This window comes from Xiphophorus hellerii, chromosome 23 (assembly GCF_003331165.1).
Source record: "Xiphophorus hellerii strain 12219 chromosome 23, Xiphophorus_hellerii-4.1, whole genome shotgun sequence".
Lineage (NCBI taxonomy): Eukaryota > Metazoa > Chordata > Actinopteri > Cyprinodontiformes > Poeciliidae > Xiphophorus > Xiphophorus hellerii.
In genome coordinates, this window is record NC_045694.1 from 21049036 (window position 1) to 21070487 (window position 21452).

Genomic DNA, 21452 nt, shown 5'->3' on the forward strand with positions numbered 1-21452 from the left:
AATTTAACATGCAAATACAAGAGAACACAAACTAATAAAAACAGCTGCTATTCAATATGAAGATTCCAGAGGTGAAGCAATAATTTTGAAGCAATTTTAGAATGTCAGTTTTAAGTGTTTATATCTCATAATTATTTTCAGCTTGAATTGAGTGCAATTAGTTTTTACAGAGGCAGAATTAACAGACATTCAAAAATATGAACTGAAAGATCATTTTTAGTTAATAGCAGATTCTTCTTCTTCTTCTTCTGTTGCTGCTCCCCTCTGGGGACATTACAGCAAATCACTTGCCTGCAGATTATAACTGAGTTTTTTTCCCATGACATTTCTTTATTAATTATCAGAGTATATTATACTCACAGTAAGACAATAATGAAATTCTGTTTTTGTTGTTTTGTTATTATTGAAATGTCACAGAAATAGCCCTCAGGAGAAAATTAATGCCAAAACAAGTAACTTTTGAAACTTTGCACCTTTTGTGTTTTATTTAAAAGTGTAAATAGAGATTTTATACATCTGGACTAAAGTGTAGACCTAGAACAATTATTCAAATGTGAGAGACTACTGTATGAAAAAAAAAATACGTGGGGTAACAAGGGCACAAATTAAGACATTCCTCCATTCAGGAATTTGATTAGTATATAAATGTCATTTCATTTTTGTAATCAAATAATAAAAAGTAATAAAAGTCATGAAAAGGTAGTTATCAACAATTTACGTTTTGAGTTCACCTTCATGCAAACAAAAGAGAAACTCTTTAAAAAAAAAGTTGAAGGAATTTATTTTTGAATAAAAAACAGAGGAAAGGTGATGGTTCTCCGGATGTTTCTAGAGGAAAGGAGAGACGAGTTAGAGAACGTCCGAGATAAGACAAGTTTAAGCACTTGGTGTAAATATTGTCCTGTTTCAGATTCAGGAGCGCGGCGCTGGATGACTCTGGGTGACAGAACTAGAGCATACTGAAGCAAAGGTGCAGTTGTGTTTCTTTAGGTTTCTGTATTGCTGCCTGGGCGTCGTGCCGGAGGGTGGGCAAGCAGAGAGGAGGGTTGTAGACTGACCTGATGAGGAGATGATGGTGAGGTCTGCAGGCACCACGGCAGATGACGCCTATCTAAGGAGCAGCAGGAGGAGACGGAGAGGAAAAATACTGGAGCATGAACAGTAAACCATCCAGGTTATGACACTGGCTCTAAATGTGCTATTGTAGTATTTCTAAATTGTATTTCATACGAGGAGCTGTATCTGTGTTGGAATTATACATCATTTTGAGATCCTTATGGATCTACTACAGCAAACCGGAGCTGTGTAAGTGTGGGAATATTCTTGCATTCAGACAAATTAATGTTTAATCTCCTCTGTTGTCTATGATTCTGTCAAAAAAAAAAAGAAAAAAAAAAGGTATCAAATGTTTACCCTGTCTTGTAATTCCAGCCTTCATCGGCTTCTCTGAACCTACTGCACCTTAAAGCCCCTGCCATCCCTTCGGGAGATGTAGCAACCCATCATATGCATGAGAACACAAGCGTTCCTAAACCTGATGCAAAAATCCATTAGGAGGCTTGCTCTTGTAGTAGTGGACTCACAATGAAACCCTGCTGGTGTAAAGTGCAATGAAGTGCAAGAACAGTAAAAATTCCTGTGTGCACGAGCAGCAGCTAAGTCTGGTTTTCATGCAGCTGGCAAAAAAAAAAAAACACCATTGCACGCAAGCGTTGGGCTATATAATGCCTCATTGCTCATTTATCTTGTGTTAACTGCATTCAGGGTGAGGTTTTGCTGCTGGTGTGGACATAGCCTTTATCTCACTCAAATAATTAGTTTCTTTGAGACTCCCTGTGCAAACAAAAAGGGTCTGTGGAGGAGAATGAAATCCACAGAGCTGAGTTTTATGTCTTCGGGGGGAGAATAAAAAAAAAACAGATTCACACCCTTAGCTCTCTTGGTCCAAGTTTTCCACATAATTATTGAGTGATAAAGAGAACAGTACTGTAGCTCAAAAAATGACATAAAAATCAGCCATCTTCACAAATAAATTTTAGAAAAGAACATAATTTACATCACATTATGAGTTTTTGACTCGGCTCTATTCTTAAATACAAATTGAAAGTAAAATTATGTAAAAAAAAAAAATTAAAGCTGGTATTTCAGCGCAACCAGGAGAAATTGGAGACAGTTTTTAAGACAGATCCGAAAAATTCCCAAATTTTGAAAGAACTTTTCAAGCAGTAAATTTATTGTTCACCAAATTCAACGAAACATTCATCCTCACAATTAGAGAATAATTCTATCATACTAATTTTTTCAATCTTTGACTAGTGTTAATAGTTTATAAACTCCTGGGTCAATGCTTCTGTGTTTTTGTGTGTGTGTGCTATGTGTTGTCAAAAACTGTGCTCTCTTGGAGGATTCTTCCTGCTAAAGGGGCGACTTTCTTTCAACATGTGTCCACATGCATGCTCTGTATCAAGGATTGCTGCAAAGTTAATTACAGTACTTCAGGGTTGGTTTGTTTTGCAAAGATATTATGAATCTGTGCTCAATATGTTGAATTGTATTAATTAAAGAAATATAATAATCCTTAGTTTGTTACATGACATGTATGGGATAAAAATATCAAAAATTGCTCTAGTAAGATGACATCTGGATGTGAAACCTGGTGGCATCAGCCTCATGCTGTTGGAAGGACTTTTTTTAGCAATTCAGACAGTAAAACCAATGGACCAAATGGAGTTCAAAGACCTAGACACCCCCAAAGACTACAACAGTAATTGTAAGAAATTGTTTTCAAGATATGAATAATTTTCCGAGGCACTATATCCAAACCAAATAGGAAATTAAAGTTGGCAGGTTCCTTAAACTCTCGGATAACAGTAGCTGGAAATTCTCGTAAACTGAACAAACGATCCTTTTATTAAATTATCAGCAAAAAAGGTTGGTGCCCAGCACCCGAAAATCTATATAAAAAAACAAAAGAATAAGAAATGAAAAGAAATAGCAGTGGAAGATAAGATGGGAGAAAGAAAAGATGACCCATTTGTGTATAAGTGCTTGTTGTGGTGGAGCTGATGCTGTCATATCCCCCCGAGCCGCTTTAGCTACCAACCAGTAGCTGACATTTCCCTGGCATGTGTGCCGCATTTCTTTTGCACGTCACAGTCACTTATTTGTAAGAAGCAGAAGTGAACGGTTATGTGCCCCCTTTTGCAGCTCGGGAAACCTGACAGCACCTGGCTGTTTACGCTTGACTCGCTTGACTTTGACATCCAACAACCTATCTGAGCTTAGAGGCTTTAAACCACAGCAAAGTGTCAACAAGTCGGAGGATGGATCGCTGAGCGAATGTGAAATGTAATATACTCTCTTAGAAAGTTTGGGCATCCTGAATACGTCATTTGAAATGTGTAATGTGTTTAATACGTCAACAAACTGCATCATTTCAGGAAGGTGTCACGCAGACGTCTCAGAGCCTCCCTGTGAGGTGAAATGCTTCTAGTTTGTTTTGCGGGGTGGAAGTTATGCTGGGAGCCTGTCAGAGCTCATCTTGGGTATGGGTGACATGCGCCCAGGCACACTTGCATTATCATGAAATTACATCTCCTTGGCTTCTGATGCATGTCATGCCTCGCAGACATTTAATAAACAAGAGAGCCAGATTGGTTTATCAGCTGCTCTTCCTCTTTTGACAGTTTCTAAATCATTTAGAATAATTTTGAAAAACGGCTTCAGACCTGTCGGTCTTAAAAGTCAGTGCATTGGAGAGGTAGAAGTGGTTAGAAGAATCGATTTTTTTAACAAAAAAGCAACTTCCCATTCGCACACAAGTCCCGTTGGAATTTCTTGTTTTCTTTATTTGAAACCACAGCAAAGGTTTCACAGATATTTTATGTGTTTTTGCTTGTCTTCTTTTTCAGAATGAAATAGTGATGTGGTGAATTAACAACTCTACATTCTCCACAAAAATTAGCTTGAGATGCTCTCACAAACCAAGGATGACGTATAACTTTATCTTCTCTGCAGCTTTGATAGAGAAGACTTATTCTCCAAATTGGCACCTAGCCCTCTTCTAATACGTTAAGCCACTTAATCCCAATATCACCATTAAGTCCTTGGTAATTGACTGAGCTTCAAAGCTTAAAAGGATTGAATTTAAGGGGAAATTACAAACATTGGGGCTTTTATTAATGCTGCATTTGAGGGACCAAAGAAAGTGTTGCAAGAAAAAAAAAACTTTCTCGTAATGTGCTTCTGACTAAATCAATCAGTGCAAATAAAGGGAATGCGGGAATGTGACAGAAAATAAATTAATTAATGGAAAGTTGAGTGGAAGAAAAACTTGCGAAGGAAAAAGCTACATGGATTCCCACTGCTTTGAGAGGAGTGTGAAACAAAGGTCACTGAAAAGAATTTGGGTGTGAAATACAATTGTGGTCAGAGCTTCAAGAGCCACCACACACAGATGTATCCAAGATATGAGTAACGACTGTCACCGTATTTCATTTGGAAATCAGTTTTCTAGAGTCTTATGGAAAAAAACCGAGAGGCGCAGAATCATGATTGACTGAGGTCAAGTGTGAAGTTTCTGCTGTGAGTGATAATTTAGGGAGTCATGTCAACGTATTGAGAAACTCAATGCCAAACTGCATAGATGCATTAATTTCTGTAAAAGCAGCTGTGATCAAATGTTTAGTACAAATACTGTACACCAGTTGGATATAATTTTAGTTTGACCAACATTTCTGTGTTGCAAAAGCTTTTTAACATTAGTCTTATGTAATTTTAGAAGAGTCTAAGATTCAGAATTTTTATTCATCACAAGCTATAATAAAATAAAAACTTAAATCAAGTCAGTGAGTGATGGACCATGAAATTATACGTTCTTGAGAGGCACTGATATGCTTTGAAACAAAGTACTTTATGTCAAGTTTCCATGGTGGATAGATTTTTGGGGACATGTGAATCACTTCGCACTTAAAAACAAGAAACAAAGATAAACATCCAAAACAGGCACTGAGTGAAACATGGCACCATTACTTGTCCAGTGTAACATCAATTTATACATTTATTTCAGCTATATTATTGTTCGTTATTGCCGGCGAAGGCTTACTCTTTAGGCCCTCGGTGGCACATCTGGATGTTTCCATGAGGAGCAAACGTGGGACGCAAAGGGCAAGGAGAATCGTCTTGTACTCCTTACGGAAGTTTTGGTTTAGTAATCCATAGATGACGGCGTTGAGGCAGCTGTTGAAGTATGCCATGAAGTAACTTGTGACAAAGAGCCACTCAGGTATGTTGGGCGCCACTTTTGCAGGGTTTATAGCTACAGCCAGGCCTATAAAGTTCAGTGGAGCCCAGCACACAGCAAACAACACAAACACCATAAACATAGTCAGGAAGTTCCTCACATCGCTGGGTTTCAGTCTCGTCCTTTGTTCTGGTTTCACCCGGTGTTTCACTTGAATCACCAGAACCCATATCCTCATGTAGCAATAGGACACCACCAGGAGCGGAATCAGAAAGTGGATGACCACCACTGAGATGGTGTAGTACGAGCTGACAGTCTGAGCGAAGGTGCAGGAGTAGACGCGAGGGTCATACTGCAGAGAGCCGACAAAGAAGTTGGGCACGGTGGCGATGGCGGTGAGCAACCAAGTGAGGCCCAGGTAGCAGCAGGTGTTCCTCAGGCTATACAGGCGGTCGTAGTGGAGGCTGTGGCAGATGTAGCAGTAACGATTGATGGCTATGGCCGTGATGTTGAATATGGAGCCTATAACGCTTAGGCCCATGATGAAGCCACTGGCCTGACAGTGCAGGTCTCCCATGGTCCAGTCATTGTGGAAGATTGCTGTCAGCACAAGAGGGTACGGGTACAGCGCCACCACCAGGTCCGCTACGGACAAGCTCACCACAAAGATGTTGCCTGGAGACAAAAGGGAGGAAACAAGCAAAGCGTGAGTCATGCTGTTTTACAAAGTACCAGTTGTCAACATAATTTGGGGGCATTTACTGATGTATTTTAGCCGTTTATTTTCCAAAATGATATGATTGCACAACAAATAACATCAATGATTGAAAAAGTTTCTAATTCAGTGTCTAGTCTAATATAATAACTGCTGCCTTAAGAATCCCAAGAAAAGTTGCAGCCATCAACAAGTTCTTAAAGTTAAACTTTCGTTTCATCAGTAACGGTGGAGTTCATTTAATTGGTCCGTCTTTTGACAGTTACCTGTCTTTAAGCATAGTTCATGAATTTCCAGTGGGGCGAAGGTCAGAGGTGTTTAGAAGCGCACTGAAGTAACACCCAATTATGTCAAAGTATCAAAAATCTGAGCCAAACTCTTACCCTCACATGAAAGGAAATTGCTTAGAATATTCAAAAACAGCCCAGGAACCAGAAAGTTTTTCAGAAACTCAATGAAGCCTGTTTTACATCGCCATGGTCTACCAAGAAAGAGACCCTGGCAGCAGTAGCACAATAAAGAGATAACCAACTTAGAGCAGTGAGCCGATATGAAGCAGCGCCTGACTTAGGAAAGCAGAGCATAACAAACCGTTTGAGAAAAGCAGAACATAACTGTCTTATTAAAGTCTGTTAATGGTTTTGTCTTTTCATCTTGATGTCTCATTATCAATTGTGAACCTTTTTCTTGCTGGAGGGATGACTGTATGAGTTTCATCACAAAACAACAACTAAAACAGACTGAAATAATTTCTTTTTATTGTCCATGTCCATGTAAATGGATTAAAGTCTTCTCTGTCACAAGCTCTTTTTATTTTGTATGTCTTGTTTAATCTTGCAATGTCATCATGGTCGATACTGACTTTTTTTTTCTTTTCAGTCATCTACTGGTCTGTTCTTTCAGTACCATCTAAAAGATTCAGTATCCTTTAAATGACAAAGACTGATATTTGTCTTCTGTCTGACTTTGGTGATCCTCTCAATTTTTCCTTATGAAACAGCAATCTGACTCTCTGCTGCCGGGAACATTGTGAGCTTCAGTGAAGGTCAGAGTATCCATGTGTCTGGGGATGTCGCAATGTGTGAGAATATCTTTTTGTTTTGTTTTTTCAATGTCCTTAATGAGTTCTGTAAGGCATTTCATCAATAGATGCCTTAAAAGTAAGTCTGGAGGTATACTAACATCAGAGATATTTACAAAAAACGGATGATACAAAAAATGCAATGTGTTAGCTGAAGGATCATTACATTCCTATGCTGCCATCACAAACTTAATCTTATAGCCCAACACAAAGTAGTGCATGATGGTGAAGTGGGAGGTAAATAAAAAAACATTTCAGATATAAAAATCTGAACCCTAAGCCATATATTCATTAATGTCAGAGCTACCTTTTGCTGGAATTGCAGCTTGATTTCTTAGGGAGGGATGAGGTATCTCTGCCAGCTTTTCACATTTAGAGATGGATTTTTTTTTTTTTCAAATTTCTCATTGCAAAATAACTCAAGTTCTGTCAGATTGAATGGAGAGAGTATGTGAAAATCCATTTTCAGGTCTTGCCACAGATTGTCAGCTGGATTTAAGTTTGGACTTTGCTTGGTCATTCTAACACATTAAGTGCTCTGACCATTATGTTGTATTTCTGGCTGGTTGTTTAGGGTCATTCACACACATCCACACGCTGGTCCAGTCCCAAGACTGCACAAGCTGTAACAGATTATTTTTGCAGGACTGACCTGAATTCGCCCAAACCAAAAGCAAAACATTCCCACAGCTTGATACTCCCACCACCAGGTTTCAAATGTCAAATGGTATATCCAATGTGATATTAAAGGTGTTTTCCCTATCTGCTTTCCACTTCATATTCTTCTAGGTCAAGAAACTATATTAAAAAAAAGTTAAATACTTCCATATTTTTCAGGACTGGGTTTTTGTCAATCAGTTCTTAACTTAGAACTATCCAGCCTCTCTTTGTGTTTCTCCTGAAATCTGATTTTTAAATCCTCTACAAGTATGGTAATTTTCAGTTGGAAACAAAAGACAAGCATACTGAAGGATGTCTTAGGATATCTCATTCATTCGACCTCAATTAAATATATATTTTTTAAAATGTTGGGTCTCGGAAGTAAAAATCATCAGAAATTTCCTCTCCAAGCTCTTCAGTTTATTTTTTACTCCTGTTATCTAGCGCTGGTGGATGGATAACATGGTTACGAGGTTTGTGCACTGAATGTGGCACCAGCTCAAAAATCTATTCAAAGCCATTCTGCTCCATGTAGCAATGGCCTTACGCTAAGCTGACCAAAGCGCAGGTGGAGCGCAACTCACACTTTTGTGTTGATCTTACTCACATGTCTTGTACCTCAACAATTGCCCTGCTGCAGTGTCTGCATAAGGTATCGCTACTGAATTTGTGACTTGTTGTAAATATTTAAGTACTTACATAAGTGAAATTCATGCTTTTTTGTCAACATCTTCTAAAAAAAAACTCTAATTCTTACTTTTATAGAAATAAATCATGTTTCTCATGTAATATGAAAACCAACATGCCAGTCACATTTTTACCTCACACTGATTATGGGAACATTGTTAATGAAATGCAGCTGTTGGCCCTCTATGGTCTTATTATAGAGCACTGAGCTTTATCACAGTAATGATTAAAACCTCTTGACCACCATTGCATTTTATACTCTCTGGTTAACTGTCCTGCACTGTCCACAGCCATACTGCTGCAATAATATACTTTTGTTTATGAATCAGTACTTATTACCAGTGACTCTAACTTACTATATCATCTAAATATAAGCAATTATGTCCTACAACAAAAAGCGTTTTTTACATTCAGCTTTTCTTTGTATTTTTCATTTAATTTGTTGTATCAATCACACTACAATCTCTACAACAAATTATTGTTTTCTATGTAAAACAAGACACTGAGCGTGTGTGTCTCAGTAAGATCTACATTTCTAAATAAAGGTGAAATACAAAATGAAATATATGATTGTGTGTCATGCTCTTCGGATCTAAAAAGAAATAATGAAAAAATAAATTTACTTCCACTTCAAAATCAGGCACCATTTTATATTGGCTTATCACATTGAATCCCAGAAGAAGAGATTTAACTGTGACAAAATCTGGCCTGCGTTAAGAGACAGATATATTTTCAGAAGTCAATGTACATCAACATGAGTTGAACACTAATAACTGTACTCATAACTTTGCAAACTATGTAAAAATGATATTTGTATTTGAATGTCAGCCCTTTCAGACTTGGAAAAGGTGTTCCACTTTCCGAAGGCAAATACATTTTATTTGCATAACACATTTTCAGCAACAGGGCAATTCAAAGTACTTTTCATAATCAGAGGGCAGATAAAACAACAAACAAGCTAAATTTGTCTTCAATTCTTTTCCACTTTGCATGGTAATGTAAGGGGAAATGACAGATTGAAAAACACCTAACGCTTTATGATGTTCCAGATGTTATTAATCAAAGGCTGCACCAAAGAAATGGGTTTTTAGCCTTGATTTAAGAAAACTCAGTGTTTCAGCATTTTTGCAGTTCTCTGGAACTTTGTTCCAGACTAGAGGTTCACAAAAACTTAATGTGAGGCTTAAAACTGATTTGTTTTAAGCCTTTGCTCAGTGAGTTTTTTAGTTGCTTAGTAACAATGTAATGTAGACCTGTGTATCATCCACTTAGTTACGACAACTAATCGTACAATTTGTTCTTATCTGATCTAGCGGAAGCATATTGAAGATATTAAATAGGGACGCTCAGGTGGAACCAAGGGGATTCCCACATGTGACTGTTGTCTGTGAAAAGTCACATATTGGCACAAAGAAGTCCCTGTTCATTAGTTAAGACAAAATCCAGCCAAGTACTGTACCACGATCGGACCCAGTTCTACGGTCAGATGACAATTTCATCTTTCTCAGTTATTTGCTAACATTGTGTTTGTGGTGTGAGCAGATGTTATTTTCTTCACCCTGTCTCAGACCAACAGGAAGAAAGTCAGCATGACATAGTCTTGTTCTGTTTTTTCTGTAAAAACTTGCATCAATGTTTCGTCGTGTGAAAAACCTCAAATCTCTCATGGTTTTCTGCCAGCCATGTTTGTTTCCCCACATAAAATTCACAGGAATTTTAGTAAAATCGATTGCGAGAAAATCAAAACACAGCCTTTTTTAAAAGAAGCATCACATTAAAACGCTCTGTTAGTTTCACAGCAGCTGGATGATATACTCAACTAAAACAGCATCAGAAGAACTGGTGCTGGTAAGACACTGGATCTTGTCACAAGACACGAATAATCGAAAACGACGTTTAATACTGTTACACCGCAGCTGCTGTGGAGGGAGGGGAATCAAACTATAAACACTGTGTCAGATGAGAAGATTGATAGCTTAAACATAAAGCAGTACGACAAGCCGGGTCTGCTTTAAAAGCAAATCACTGTCCGGTATGCTGTGAATGGATGCTGGGAAATAAAGAGTGCATTATGTAAAGCTGCTGTTCATTAAAGGTGAAACTCACCATGAAATAAAACACGTTGCCCACACAAATAAATGATTTACTGCAGTTGAACAATGTCTCACAATCCACACGGGACAGGAAACAATACGAAAAGTGAATGAAGATTTAATTAGATAGTGCCTGTCATAGTCATTACCCAGAATTAATTTTCCCATCCAGCATTACATGAATAAAAATACGCTATCTGTAAATAATGTATGCAGAGTTATAATTGAGCTTGTGAAGTTGGAGAGACTACATGCAGGTTGGGTCATTCAGACAGCTGGGACAGCAGCACTCATTGACAGATATGATTTTATGCCGATTTAAAACACAGGTCAAGTATCCGTCCATAGAATCCAGAGCTTGTTACACAACCTGCACCCCAGGCACCACTGGACTAATTAAAATGTACCTTCCTCAACTGGATTAATTAAAGAAAAACAGCAATTGAGCGGTGTTATAATCCTACATTCCCAGAAGGACTTTTTTCCCCCGTCTTCATCATATAGAAAAACAAAAATGCAGATGTTTATCGTGCTATTTTTTTTCCCGGCAACTTGATCCGTCAGGGACTACAAATTTTCAGCCCCCTAAAAGCCATCTCTAAAGTCTACTGAGATAAAAATAAAAGCATTTGTTCCTCATCCTCGATTTAGCTCAGTGGGCAAATCTGTCAGATTGCATTTGTGATGCTGGCAGCACTCGCCGTGTGCATTTGTCACTGTGCAGAGGTTTGATTCCTTGCTGACATCATGTGACCCAACGCTATCATGCTCGCCTGCTGCACAGGGCATGCTCCAGCTTTGCAGGTCTCTGCGGCTGAACCGCTCTCCAGCACTTATCGTCTGGAGGGTGAGGTAAGTGCTAAAACACCGCTGGGAGGATCGCTGTGCAGAGGCCAGATGACTGACTTTGTTTTTTCTGTCATTCATTATGAAAAACATTGGACACACCATTACCTCCCTGTGTGGTGTAATTAGCCAAGTTGGCCGGAATGATGCTCAGCACGCCCAGAGCTGCAGCACTCAGGCAAACTGTTGTTTTAGTACAAAACAGGCGACCGACAAACTTGTTCTCACACCTGCATACAAGGAGAGAGTCGTGCCCGCCGACCTCTTCTGGAGCTATAATTACCGAGTGTGAGTCGGACGTGGCTCGGCCCGAATGCTGATTTGGTACAACCCGGCAGGGACAGCTGACACGGAGCCTTTAACTTCTCTGACGCCGCTTTGTAATTATTTGATTTTACAGCGCACAAAAAACTGTCAGCCAAGTGAAATGTGCCATCAGATCAACTGACTCTTGCTTTTAGAGTCTCCTGAGAGCTGAGGGGGTCGCTCAGTCAATTTCCCCAGTGAACGCTCCTTGTTTGGTGAATGAAAACAATAGTTCTTTCTCGATCGTCTCTGTGTTTGTGAAAGCAAAGGGCTCTGCAAAAGTACTGCTACCCTTATGCTGTTTTTCACACGTCAGCAGCTTAGATCCACAAACTTCTATGCATCTCATTTGGATTTTGTTTTGTTTTGTTTTGACAGACCAACAAAAAGCACTAAACAATTTTCAAGGTAAAGGAACATAAAAATCAGAAAAGTGTGGTGAATATTTATGTTCAGCCCATTGTACTGTGATACCCCAAAATGAAATCCAGTGCAACCACTTTCAAATCTCCTCAAATTCTCCTAAATATTACACATAGAGTTCAGCTACATGCCGTATTAATACAAGCTGCTCTGTGACAGCCAATGAGGAACACAACACAGTCAGGGGTAAAATTGTGGGGAAATTTAAAACTGAAAACATTCTATTGTTTTTCACTGTTTTTCATGTCACAGAGCATCCACCTGGGCAAGAAGGGCAAATATCAGGAAAAGTAGTCAAGAGAGGCAAGATGAGATTCAGAAATTCACAGCTCAGGAGGGAGAATCTGACTTAGTCTTAGTCATGCACTCCACAAATCTACCCTTTAGCTTAAGGAGAAATTGCTTTTAAAAGCCACAATACGTTGTGTTTGCAGCCTCCCCAAGTGAAGGAATGCAGCAAATATGTGGACAAAGTTTACTCTGGTCAGATAAGACCGTAATTGTTTTAAGATTGCACAGTTGATTAGGCAATTGCTGTTCAATGCAGTTCAACTGACCTTGAATCATTATGCAATACTTCAGTCTTTAAGTGTTTGAAGCTGACGGAGACAAACCCAAAAGACTTGCAGGTAAATTGAGATTGAGAGTTCGTTTTGACCCAGGAGGGCAAAGAAAAACGGATGTCACACTTTTCAGATTTTACTCTAAATCAAAACTATGTATAAGTTCTATTCACTTAATAGAAATGAGCTGGGGGTTTTTTGTGTGTCACATAAAACCCAAATAAAACAGACTTAAGTTTGTGGATGTATATCAGGACAGAATGTAAAAAAAAAGACATTTTCTGCAGTGTAAGGTTTCTGATAATTAGAATAGTCAAGCAAATCAGATTCAACTTTTTCTCACGTTTGCTTATTCATATTACAAAGGAAACAACAAGAGAACAGTGGAGATAACTCTTAACAAGACCGAAGATGCAGAAGAGTGAGACAAACAGAAAGGCTGCCAGCCAAGTAGCTTTTCATTCTCGTCATTCCTACGGCTGTGTGAACACGTGCACCCCAGGGGTCTTTGTTCCTGTGTCCCACCCACCATCCGCGTCCCGTCACTCTGACCGCTCGCGCCGGAAACGTGACGCTCCGTACTGTGCTTTGATTCACTCGGCTATATTTAAACACCTTTGAAGGAAAGATGAATTCACAAAAAAGAAGAAAAAAACCAGGAACAGGGACAGGGAGATGTGTGGGGGTGGAGGCATTGCTTGAATCTTTCTGTCAGCAGTGCGTGGCTTAATCTCAGATTAGATTACATTCTCTTCACTCAAGTTATGATAAATAGGCGAGAACAACCTTTCAGCAAGGACATTAGAGCTGATGAGACGCTGGTGACTGCACTGAGTTATGTTAGGGGGGCCCGGGGATTTGGACAAGTTTAAGATTAAGCTGACTTGAGTTGCCTTGAAGTGATGCAGCCTGCGATGAGTCCGGCCAACGAAAATCATTGTCATCAGAGGAGTCCAGTGAACGAACCCAAAAGCAAAGACTCAGAACATCATTAGGTTTATTGAGCACATCTATAATGGAAAATGTGCTACGATTTAAACGAGCAAGCTCTTCCAGGAGATAGAGATTCAGATTTAGTCAGATAATCCCAACGTACGACAAAATGCCTGCCATGATTTTGTTGTCGGGAAGAAGACATGCTAAACGTAGTGTACAGAGTGATATTCCCCATGGGTCTGTGCTGTCAATTTAAATTGGCTTCTGGTCTGACTCACTAGGTCTACTGACTCAATTAACCCTCCCTCTGGATTTTTTTCCTGTTTTGTTTATTTATTTTATTTTTTTTCAATAGGGTGGAGTAAGGAGCTCATGACTCTGGAGAGATGCGGGGATGTAATGCATGATTTCACAAAATTCAACTTCATCCCCCAACCTTACATGCCCCATGACCCACCGCTCTCAACACGGTGGCACAAACCAAACGCGCGCACACACGCAGACACATACAGGAACTGGCTTTTGCTTTGAATTTCCTCTTTCCATCTGCTCCCTTCCTCCTTCTCTCTCCTGCATTTTGTGAGTGTATTTTTAGTAAGGCTAACCCCATCGGGAAACTCTAGTATTAACATTCCATTGGCAGTCCTACAGTACAGAGCCCAATATATATATATGCCCTCATCCTCAAAGGATGCTGATCACACAATGGAACGTGAGCTACCAATCCTTGCTTGTGCACAGATACAGTTTCTGTTGGGATGCACCAGCGGCTGTACCGAATGCATAGGTGCACATGTCCGTGTTTGTTGTGGTGGAAGACAGAGGGATGCAGCATGTACAGTGAAGCCGAGCGGAACGGTCCTGCTGCTGCTGCTGCTGCCGTTGTGTGTGCCGAGAAGCAAAAACCAGCTGCCTTAGAAAAGCCTATTACAGAGAGAAAGAAAGGGGCGATAACGTGTTCAAGCTACAACAACAAAAAATGAATAAGTCTGAGTGTTGCTTTTACGTATTGTCAGTCATGATTTTGATCCTTTAGGCACAGAAAGACCGCCCCGTGTCTCCTAATGGGCCCCCACAAAGCAGCCATCCATCACAGAGATGGGGTTTTCATGGTGGACAGCTGTTTGGAGCTGTTCAGCTGCATCCGTTTGAAAGCTCCGTTCAATTAAACTTTCATACGACTGGGAGCCAAACACGGCTATAAATAGCTTGATAAGAACAGAGCAGAGATTGTTTACAGCTGTAACAATTTCAGAGACTCAACAACAATAAAAAACATCGAAAGTGCTCCGCTGGAGTTTCAGGTTGGCACTCTTTCACACTGACGGATCACCCCTACGCTCGGACCAATTAGAGCAGGGAGGACAGTGAGGTCTGCAATCACTGCAGTGCCCACAGTCAAACAGCGTGAGGCCATTCACTCCTGCCCCATTGTCTGAGCCCGGCCAGCTATGCCATTTACGCAAAACAGAAACATTAAATTATTCTTTTGGGTACTTCCGAGCTTCTCGCCAAAGGGATCTAGGCTGAATTAAATGGCTGTGTTATGTAATGTGTTTAAAATATCAATTAGAAGCTCATTATTCCAAAACACTGTCCAACCTAATCGGGCAATCTCGTTTACATGCTCTCATTAGCGTTACGTTGGGCATGCTGAGTTTTCTGCTCCTGTTTCTGACTACATACAATGTCAGCAGTGAGGAGCTCTGCATGTTTTGCTCTAACACAGATCCATACAAAATGCATAGTTTCCTGACTTTATCTCAGGTCAGTTTAAAGTTTGTTTGCTTTTTTTAGGTCTGGTTTTAGAAGCAGTTGCAGCACCATCACTGCCACTAATGCTGTAAAATTTATCTTATTGGGGTCTTGCTCAAAATTGCATTGTGGCACTTTTTAAATCTTTCAAAATCATTCAATCCTGGGTTTTACAAATGTTCTCTGGACTAAACGCAGGAATTTCAGCTTTTGTGAAGGCTCTGAAATGACATTTGAAAATGATTTAACAGGCAGGAGCAGAAGAACAAAACCCAGACTTTCTAGAGATAGCTGAAGGCCCCAAGGCTCCATTTTGGCTTTGGTTTTTTAAATGGCTTATATTAAGGCATTCAAGCCATATTGAGTATTGTATAATCTTTTATATACTGTACATCTGCTTTCAGTGCAGCACATGCAAGAGTACTTCAGACTACATTTCAATCAAAATGAAAAGTTAATCATTCGATCAAAGGCTTGCTTGTAAGACTTTGACAATCTAGGACTTTTTTCTCTTGCCTGATATTATATTTATTAAAAGTGTGTTTTCCTACAAGTACTTGAACATGGGTTGAAGAAGAGCTTCTCCGAATCTGCCTAGGAGATTTAAAATGAAACCCGATTTTTATTTCAGGATTAAATCTTGTCATTTATTGCAAACAAACATTTGTTGAAATCGCCCTTCTGTTCATTATCGATTATAGTGAGATGCTGTACATGCAAGCAGCCTTTTATTTCAGAAGGTAAATGTCTGACACAGCTATGCTTTCTCTACGACTGAGTTGGTTAGGCATCTTTAATCCTCTGTATAAAACAGCGTTGATATGGTTTTTACTTTTATTCATAAGGCTCTGCTGGCAAAACTTCCAGTTTTACCCAAGGAACTTAAATTTTGTCTGCTCCAAATTGTTGCTTTGAAATGTTCCCAGGGCTTTGACAGATTTCAGCAAAACAGCAATTTTGCTACTACGCACAGCGGTCTTCAAACGATCTGCAAGAAATTGCTGAACTCTTAATACTCCCCATCCGTTAAGAGAATCTTTAAAAAATGCAGAGAGGAAGGAATGTCATTGTTCTTCATGAGAGGTCACTGTGGTTGGATCGCTCTTTGTCTTTGTTTTTCTTTGCTTGTTTTGTTTATTACGTGTTATTTATTTGCTTCCCATAGTTCTGTGTGGCTGCAATCTTGGTCAGGAATATACAAATATGCAGCCATATTTTTTTTTCAGTGACGACACTGTGGGGATATTTTGCTAAATTTCATGGCGGACAGAATCCCTGGAGAGCAGGTCACGTCACCCAAATCAAAAACAGCCACTAACTCAGAAAGCAATCACAGGTTCACACCAGGATGTATTTTACTCCAGTTATTTTCCAATTGATAGAGATTAACATATATTTGCCTTACTTGAATGGCGTGTTTTCTTGTCTTTTCAATTTAGAAGAGTTAAAGAATTGGGCCTCTGTTACACATCTTACTTAGACACATTTTGATAAAGAAAGTAGTGTGAGATTTCAAAATTTTGCCACATGTGTTTATACTATAGGGAGACTTGACATATTTTTCTTGCACTAGGTTTTCACCAAAAAACACGAAAAGCAGAGCATCGGCTTTAACAGCTATTTTTGGTTTATTTTTGGTGCTTCGCCCGCTGTAGATAAACCACGTGTTTTACAGAGGAGAATGACAAACGACAACACATATAATTGTCAACCCCAGATGACTTCTGGTCTGACGATTCAGCCACAAAGCAAGAGAAAATGAGAGAAAAAATAAAACTGAATCCTTGACTTCTGAGGTTTATTTGGTCTGTACCGACTTTATTGCCACTTCCTAACTTTAGAGGAAAAGAGTCACCGAAAATCAGCCCGAATGTCGCAACGCTTTGCTTATATGCTTATCTGTGTTTACATCCTACTGGGAGTCGTAGCTTTCCAAGATGACGCGCACTGGGACGTAGAATGATTGGGATATTCACTAAAACAATGTAAATAAGATGATGAGGCCTTCAGAGCTCACAGTAACATTGTATCAGCAAATGAGGTTATTGGCTCAGGATGGGAGCTCTACAATACCTCCAGCAGAGTTTAGAAAAACATCGAAATCTGTCCTGGTATGACAGTATAGATCACCAAACTAAAAAAATAACACTTTGCTTTCAACCCATTATGGTTAAACACTGCAAAAGTGTGAATGTCTTGTTCAACCTTGATGGGAAACGAGTGTTTACATAAAAAAGTGTGGGGGGGGTTGTACTTCATGGTGGGTTTATATATATACAGTCCTGCTCACCATTATTGGCACCCCTTCATGTTTTGCATAGCTGAGTGAATATCTTCAGAAATAAATGGAAATGTTCAAAACTTAAATCAGCAGTATCTTTCAATTTGAGGTCCAAAGTAATTTAACAAAGACAATTACCATTTCAACATAAATATTTTAATTGCAAAGGAAAAAACAGAAAACCAGCATGTGCACTAATATTGACACCCCTCCTTAATATTTGGTTGCACAGCCTTTGGCAGCAATGTCGGCCTCCAAACGTTTCTTATATTCATCTATAAGCTTCTTGCACTTCTCGGGTGGCATTTTCTCCCAGACTTCTTTTGCAATATGCTCAAGCTCTTGTACATTTGCAGGGTTCCTTTCTCCAATGGCAGATTTCAGCACCCTCCAAAGATTTTCAATTGGATTGAGATCAGGACTCATTGCTGGCCATTTTAAAACAGTCCATTTTTTCCCTTTCAACCATGCCTGCGTGCTTTTGGAGGTGTGCTTTGGGTCATTATCTTGCTGGAGGACCCAGGATCTTCGCCTCAAACCAAGTTTTCTTACGCTGGGCAAGACATTTCGCTCTAGAATTGCTTGATAGTGTTCTGATTTCATGATGCCTGTGATACGGTCAAGGCCTCCAGTACCAGATGCCGCAAAGCAGCCCCACAGCATTATGGATCCTCCACCATGCTTGACTGTTGGTATGGTGTTCTTTTCTTTAAAGGCTTCATTGCGCCGTCTGTAAACATATTGTTTGTGTGAATTACCGAAAAGCTCCACTTTTGTTTCATCTGTCCATAAAATGTTGTCCCAGAAGGCTTGAGGTTTGTCCAGGTTCTCTTTTGCAAAGATCAAGCGTTCTTTTTTATGTCTTTTCTTCAGCAATGGGGTCTTCCTTGGCCTCCGCCCATAAAGCCCCACTTTGTTTAGTGTGCGCCGTATGGTACTTGTTGAAACAATCACACCAGACTGCTCCAGGTTGGTCTTTAGATGTTTGACGTGGTGTTTTTTCCACCATTCGCACCAACCGTCGAAGACTTCTGTCATCAATTTTTCTCTTCCCCCCACGTCCAGGGAGGTTCTTGACCGTTCCATGCCTGGAAAACTTCTTAATAACATTACGCACCGTTGAAACAGGGATACCGAGGTCTTTGGAGATGGCTTTATACCCTTTGGAGGTCTTGTGCTTACAAATAATAGCATTTCTGGTGTCCTCAGACAGCTCCTTTGTCTTTACCATTGTCACATGTGAAGATGGAATAACAGGTGGCTTTTAAAGTACCAACATGATCATTCATTGGTTAATTCATGTCACATGTGTGGAGGCAGTTCATCACAAGTGATCTTTATTTGTGATTTGCAACAGGTGAGCCGAATTGGGTTTTCATACTGATTTGCTGGAAAGGGTGCCAATACCATTGACATGGTAAATATTATGTTTTTCTTTGTTTTCCTCATAATGTTTATCTTTTAAAATGTTTTTTATCATTTGCTGTTTTGCATCGAGCACAAGCTATCAGCAGTAAAATGTTGTTTCACTTGATGAATTTCCTTCAGGAAATATTCCATTATATGTACTTAAACTTCATGGGTGCCAATAATGGTGAGCAGGACTGTATATATATATATATATATATATATATATATATATATATATATATATATATATATATATATATATATATATATCTTTGTTTTATACTGTATATCTTTGTTTTTATATACAGTATATACTGTATATATAAAACAAAGAGTCAAAGATTTTCAGATGTCACCTGTCCTTTTTAGCTCATAAAATAATGAAGATAAAAGCAAAGAAATTAATTCTAGGTTATTTTTTTCTACCAACAAAATTTAACAAAAATAAACAAACATTACAAGCAATATAAGACATTTCGGTCTTGCATAAATCTTCTCATTTCTAAAAGATCCCTAAATATACAACTTAGGTTCAAAAGTGCAGATTTTAGGAAGCTACATTTCCTTCCGATTGCTAAGAAGATTCCCCTGTGTTTATTATCTGTGTTCATGAAGATCAAACAAGAGATTGTGAATAAAAAAATAAATAACAAGGAAAGAAACAGAGCTGTTGTTTTTCTACATAAATGAGGACCTTTATGCTGCCTAACGCACAAGACATCATCTATTCCATCGGAGATATTTTTAACTGTATCGCAAGAAGGGGTGGAAGAAAAAAAAAAAACAACAAAAATTGGACAAGTCCAGTCAGAGCATCACAAATGTAGAACAACTGGGGAGGGGAAAAAATATGAGTTTGATTTAAAACATGTTCAGAGAGGCCATGGGAGCTACAGTCAGAGTGACAGTGCCTCTCACCTTGGCTGCTCATGGGACACTTCAGGTCATGATATAAGGAGGGTGTGATTTATCTGGACCGGAGAAGCCAAGGGTACAGCAGCCAGGGCAGCCAGAGGGAGTAGAGTGTTATTATAGACTGATATGAATGCTGGCATGCAAGGCTGCAGAAAGTGCAGACACTGAGACTGGAGGCGGATTGTGAAGGGGGTCAGAGGAAACATGTTGGATAGCATCACTTTAGTTATGAATGAAACAAGGAGAACAGGTCGAACCTCGGCCAAACATTTTTTTTTATTTATCACCCCCATAAATAAAGTTGAGCACAAATAATATAGTAATAAATCAACTGAAATTGTATATTTCTGTCCCATCGGAAATGTACAGATTTATTCCGCTGTATCATTTATTGACCCCACTGCACAACATTCCTTATCACGCCTTTGCTCCTCACCTGCATTCCTGAGCTTCTTGTTCCTGTACACGGAGAGGATGACCAGCACGTTTCCCAGGATGTCCACCACGATGGTGAAGATCAGCACGCTGGCCAGCGCAGTGGACACTCCGCCGGAGGAAGCGTTCAGTTCGCAGCCGCTCTCATTCCGCGGGCAGTCCGAGGCGTTCGCATCCCTCACCTCCACATCCATCTCCCCTCAGGATGCAGCGCCCATGATGAGCAGCGCTTCTCCAATGTTCAAGGTAAAAAGAAATATAAAAAAATAATAATAATTATAAAAAGAGGGAGAAAAGATCTAAATGTCTTTGCGGGAAAGGCTATTCAACTTTATTGGACAGGAAGACGCGCTCCTCCATCATTAAAGTCCTCGGATGTCCCGCGAGCCATGGCACGAGCATTTGGACACTAACGCGCTTTACGCGCAGCGAGGAAGTAAAGCGTGGGAGTTGCAAGGTGCTGGAGTTGCTGAAGGCTCTGGTTTCACGGCGCTCCTCATCGTCAGTCACCGTCGCTGCTGCCCCGCGTTGCCCCATACTGAGAAGAGAGCGCGTCCGGTAGGACATGTGAGCGCTCCCCTGTGCGTAATGGAAATGACGATGAGCACTATGTTGCTTGATATTTTTTAGCAAACACTCTTACAGTTCTTTGTAGTTGTTTCTTGCTCAGGAAGACTAAAAGAGCCGACCACGTTTGAAATTTTAAGCTTTCCAATAAAAACCACACTGTGCGTCCCGAACCTCTCTCTCCATTTGCCATTCATTCAGGGATCCGAATGGACGTGAAGCTTCCTGATCCGTGCGAGGAAGATATTGCTCATGTCAAATGAGCGCTTTATGGTTTTTACTACTAACGATTTGCATAAGTCAGAAACTCTTATTCATTAAAGATTGCGTCATGTGCTTGGAAATGGCGCCTTCGTGCGTCCAGCAGAGACTCTTACAGCAGGGCTGCTGGAAAAAATAAATAAAAAATTTGGTAGTGCTGATGCCTACAGATTTCCCTTCTAGTTCAGTATAAGAATTCAAATGAACTGTAGGAAAATGTCAACAAGTTCACGATAACAGAATATTCTTTATACAGCAGGCTAGAGGATAGCTACA

General features: G+C 39.7%; 1 protein-coding gene across 1 annotated transcript; it reads right to left on the reverse strand.

Moving 5' to 3' along the window:
* Positions 1 to 457: 457 nt before the first annotated feature.
* mtnr1c (melatonin receptor 1C) lies at positions 458 to 21181 on the reverse strand. The gene is made up of 3 exons (XM_032555307.1): positions 20350 to 21181; positions 5105 to 5917; positions 458 to 1111 (listed from the first exon to the last, which is right to left on the reverse strand). The coding sequence occupies exons 1-3, from the start codon at positions 20540 to 20542 to the stop codon at positions 987 to 989; spliced, it is 1131 nt and encodes a 376-aa protein (XP_032411198.1). The 5' UTR covers positions 20543 to 21181; the 3' UTR covers positions 458 to 986.
* Positions 21182 to 21452: the final 271 nt, after the last annotated feature.

Bases quoted from the DNA above. Each gene is read 5' to 3' on its own strand.
- mtnr1c (XM_032555307.1), bottom strand. From the start codon at position 20,542: ATGGATGTGGAGGTGAGGGATGCGAACGCCTCGGACTGCCCGCGGAAT. The intron at 5,918-20,349 runs GTGAGGAGCAAA...TTTTGTCTCCAG, and splicing joins CAAGAAGCTCAGGAATGCAG to GCAACATCTTTGTGGTGAGC. The intron at 1,112-5,104 runs GTAAGCCTTCGC...GCTGCTCCTTAG, and splicing joins TGCCACCGAGGGCCTAAAGA to ATAGGCGTCATCTGCCGTGG.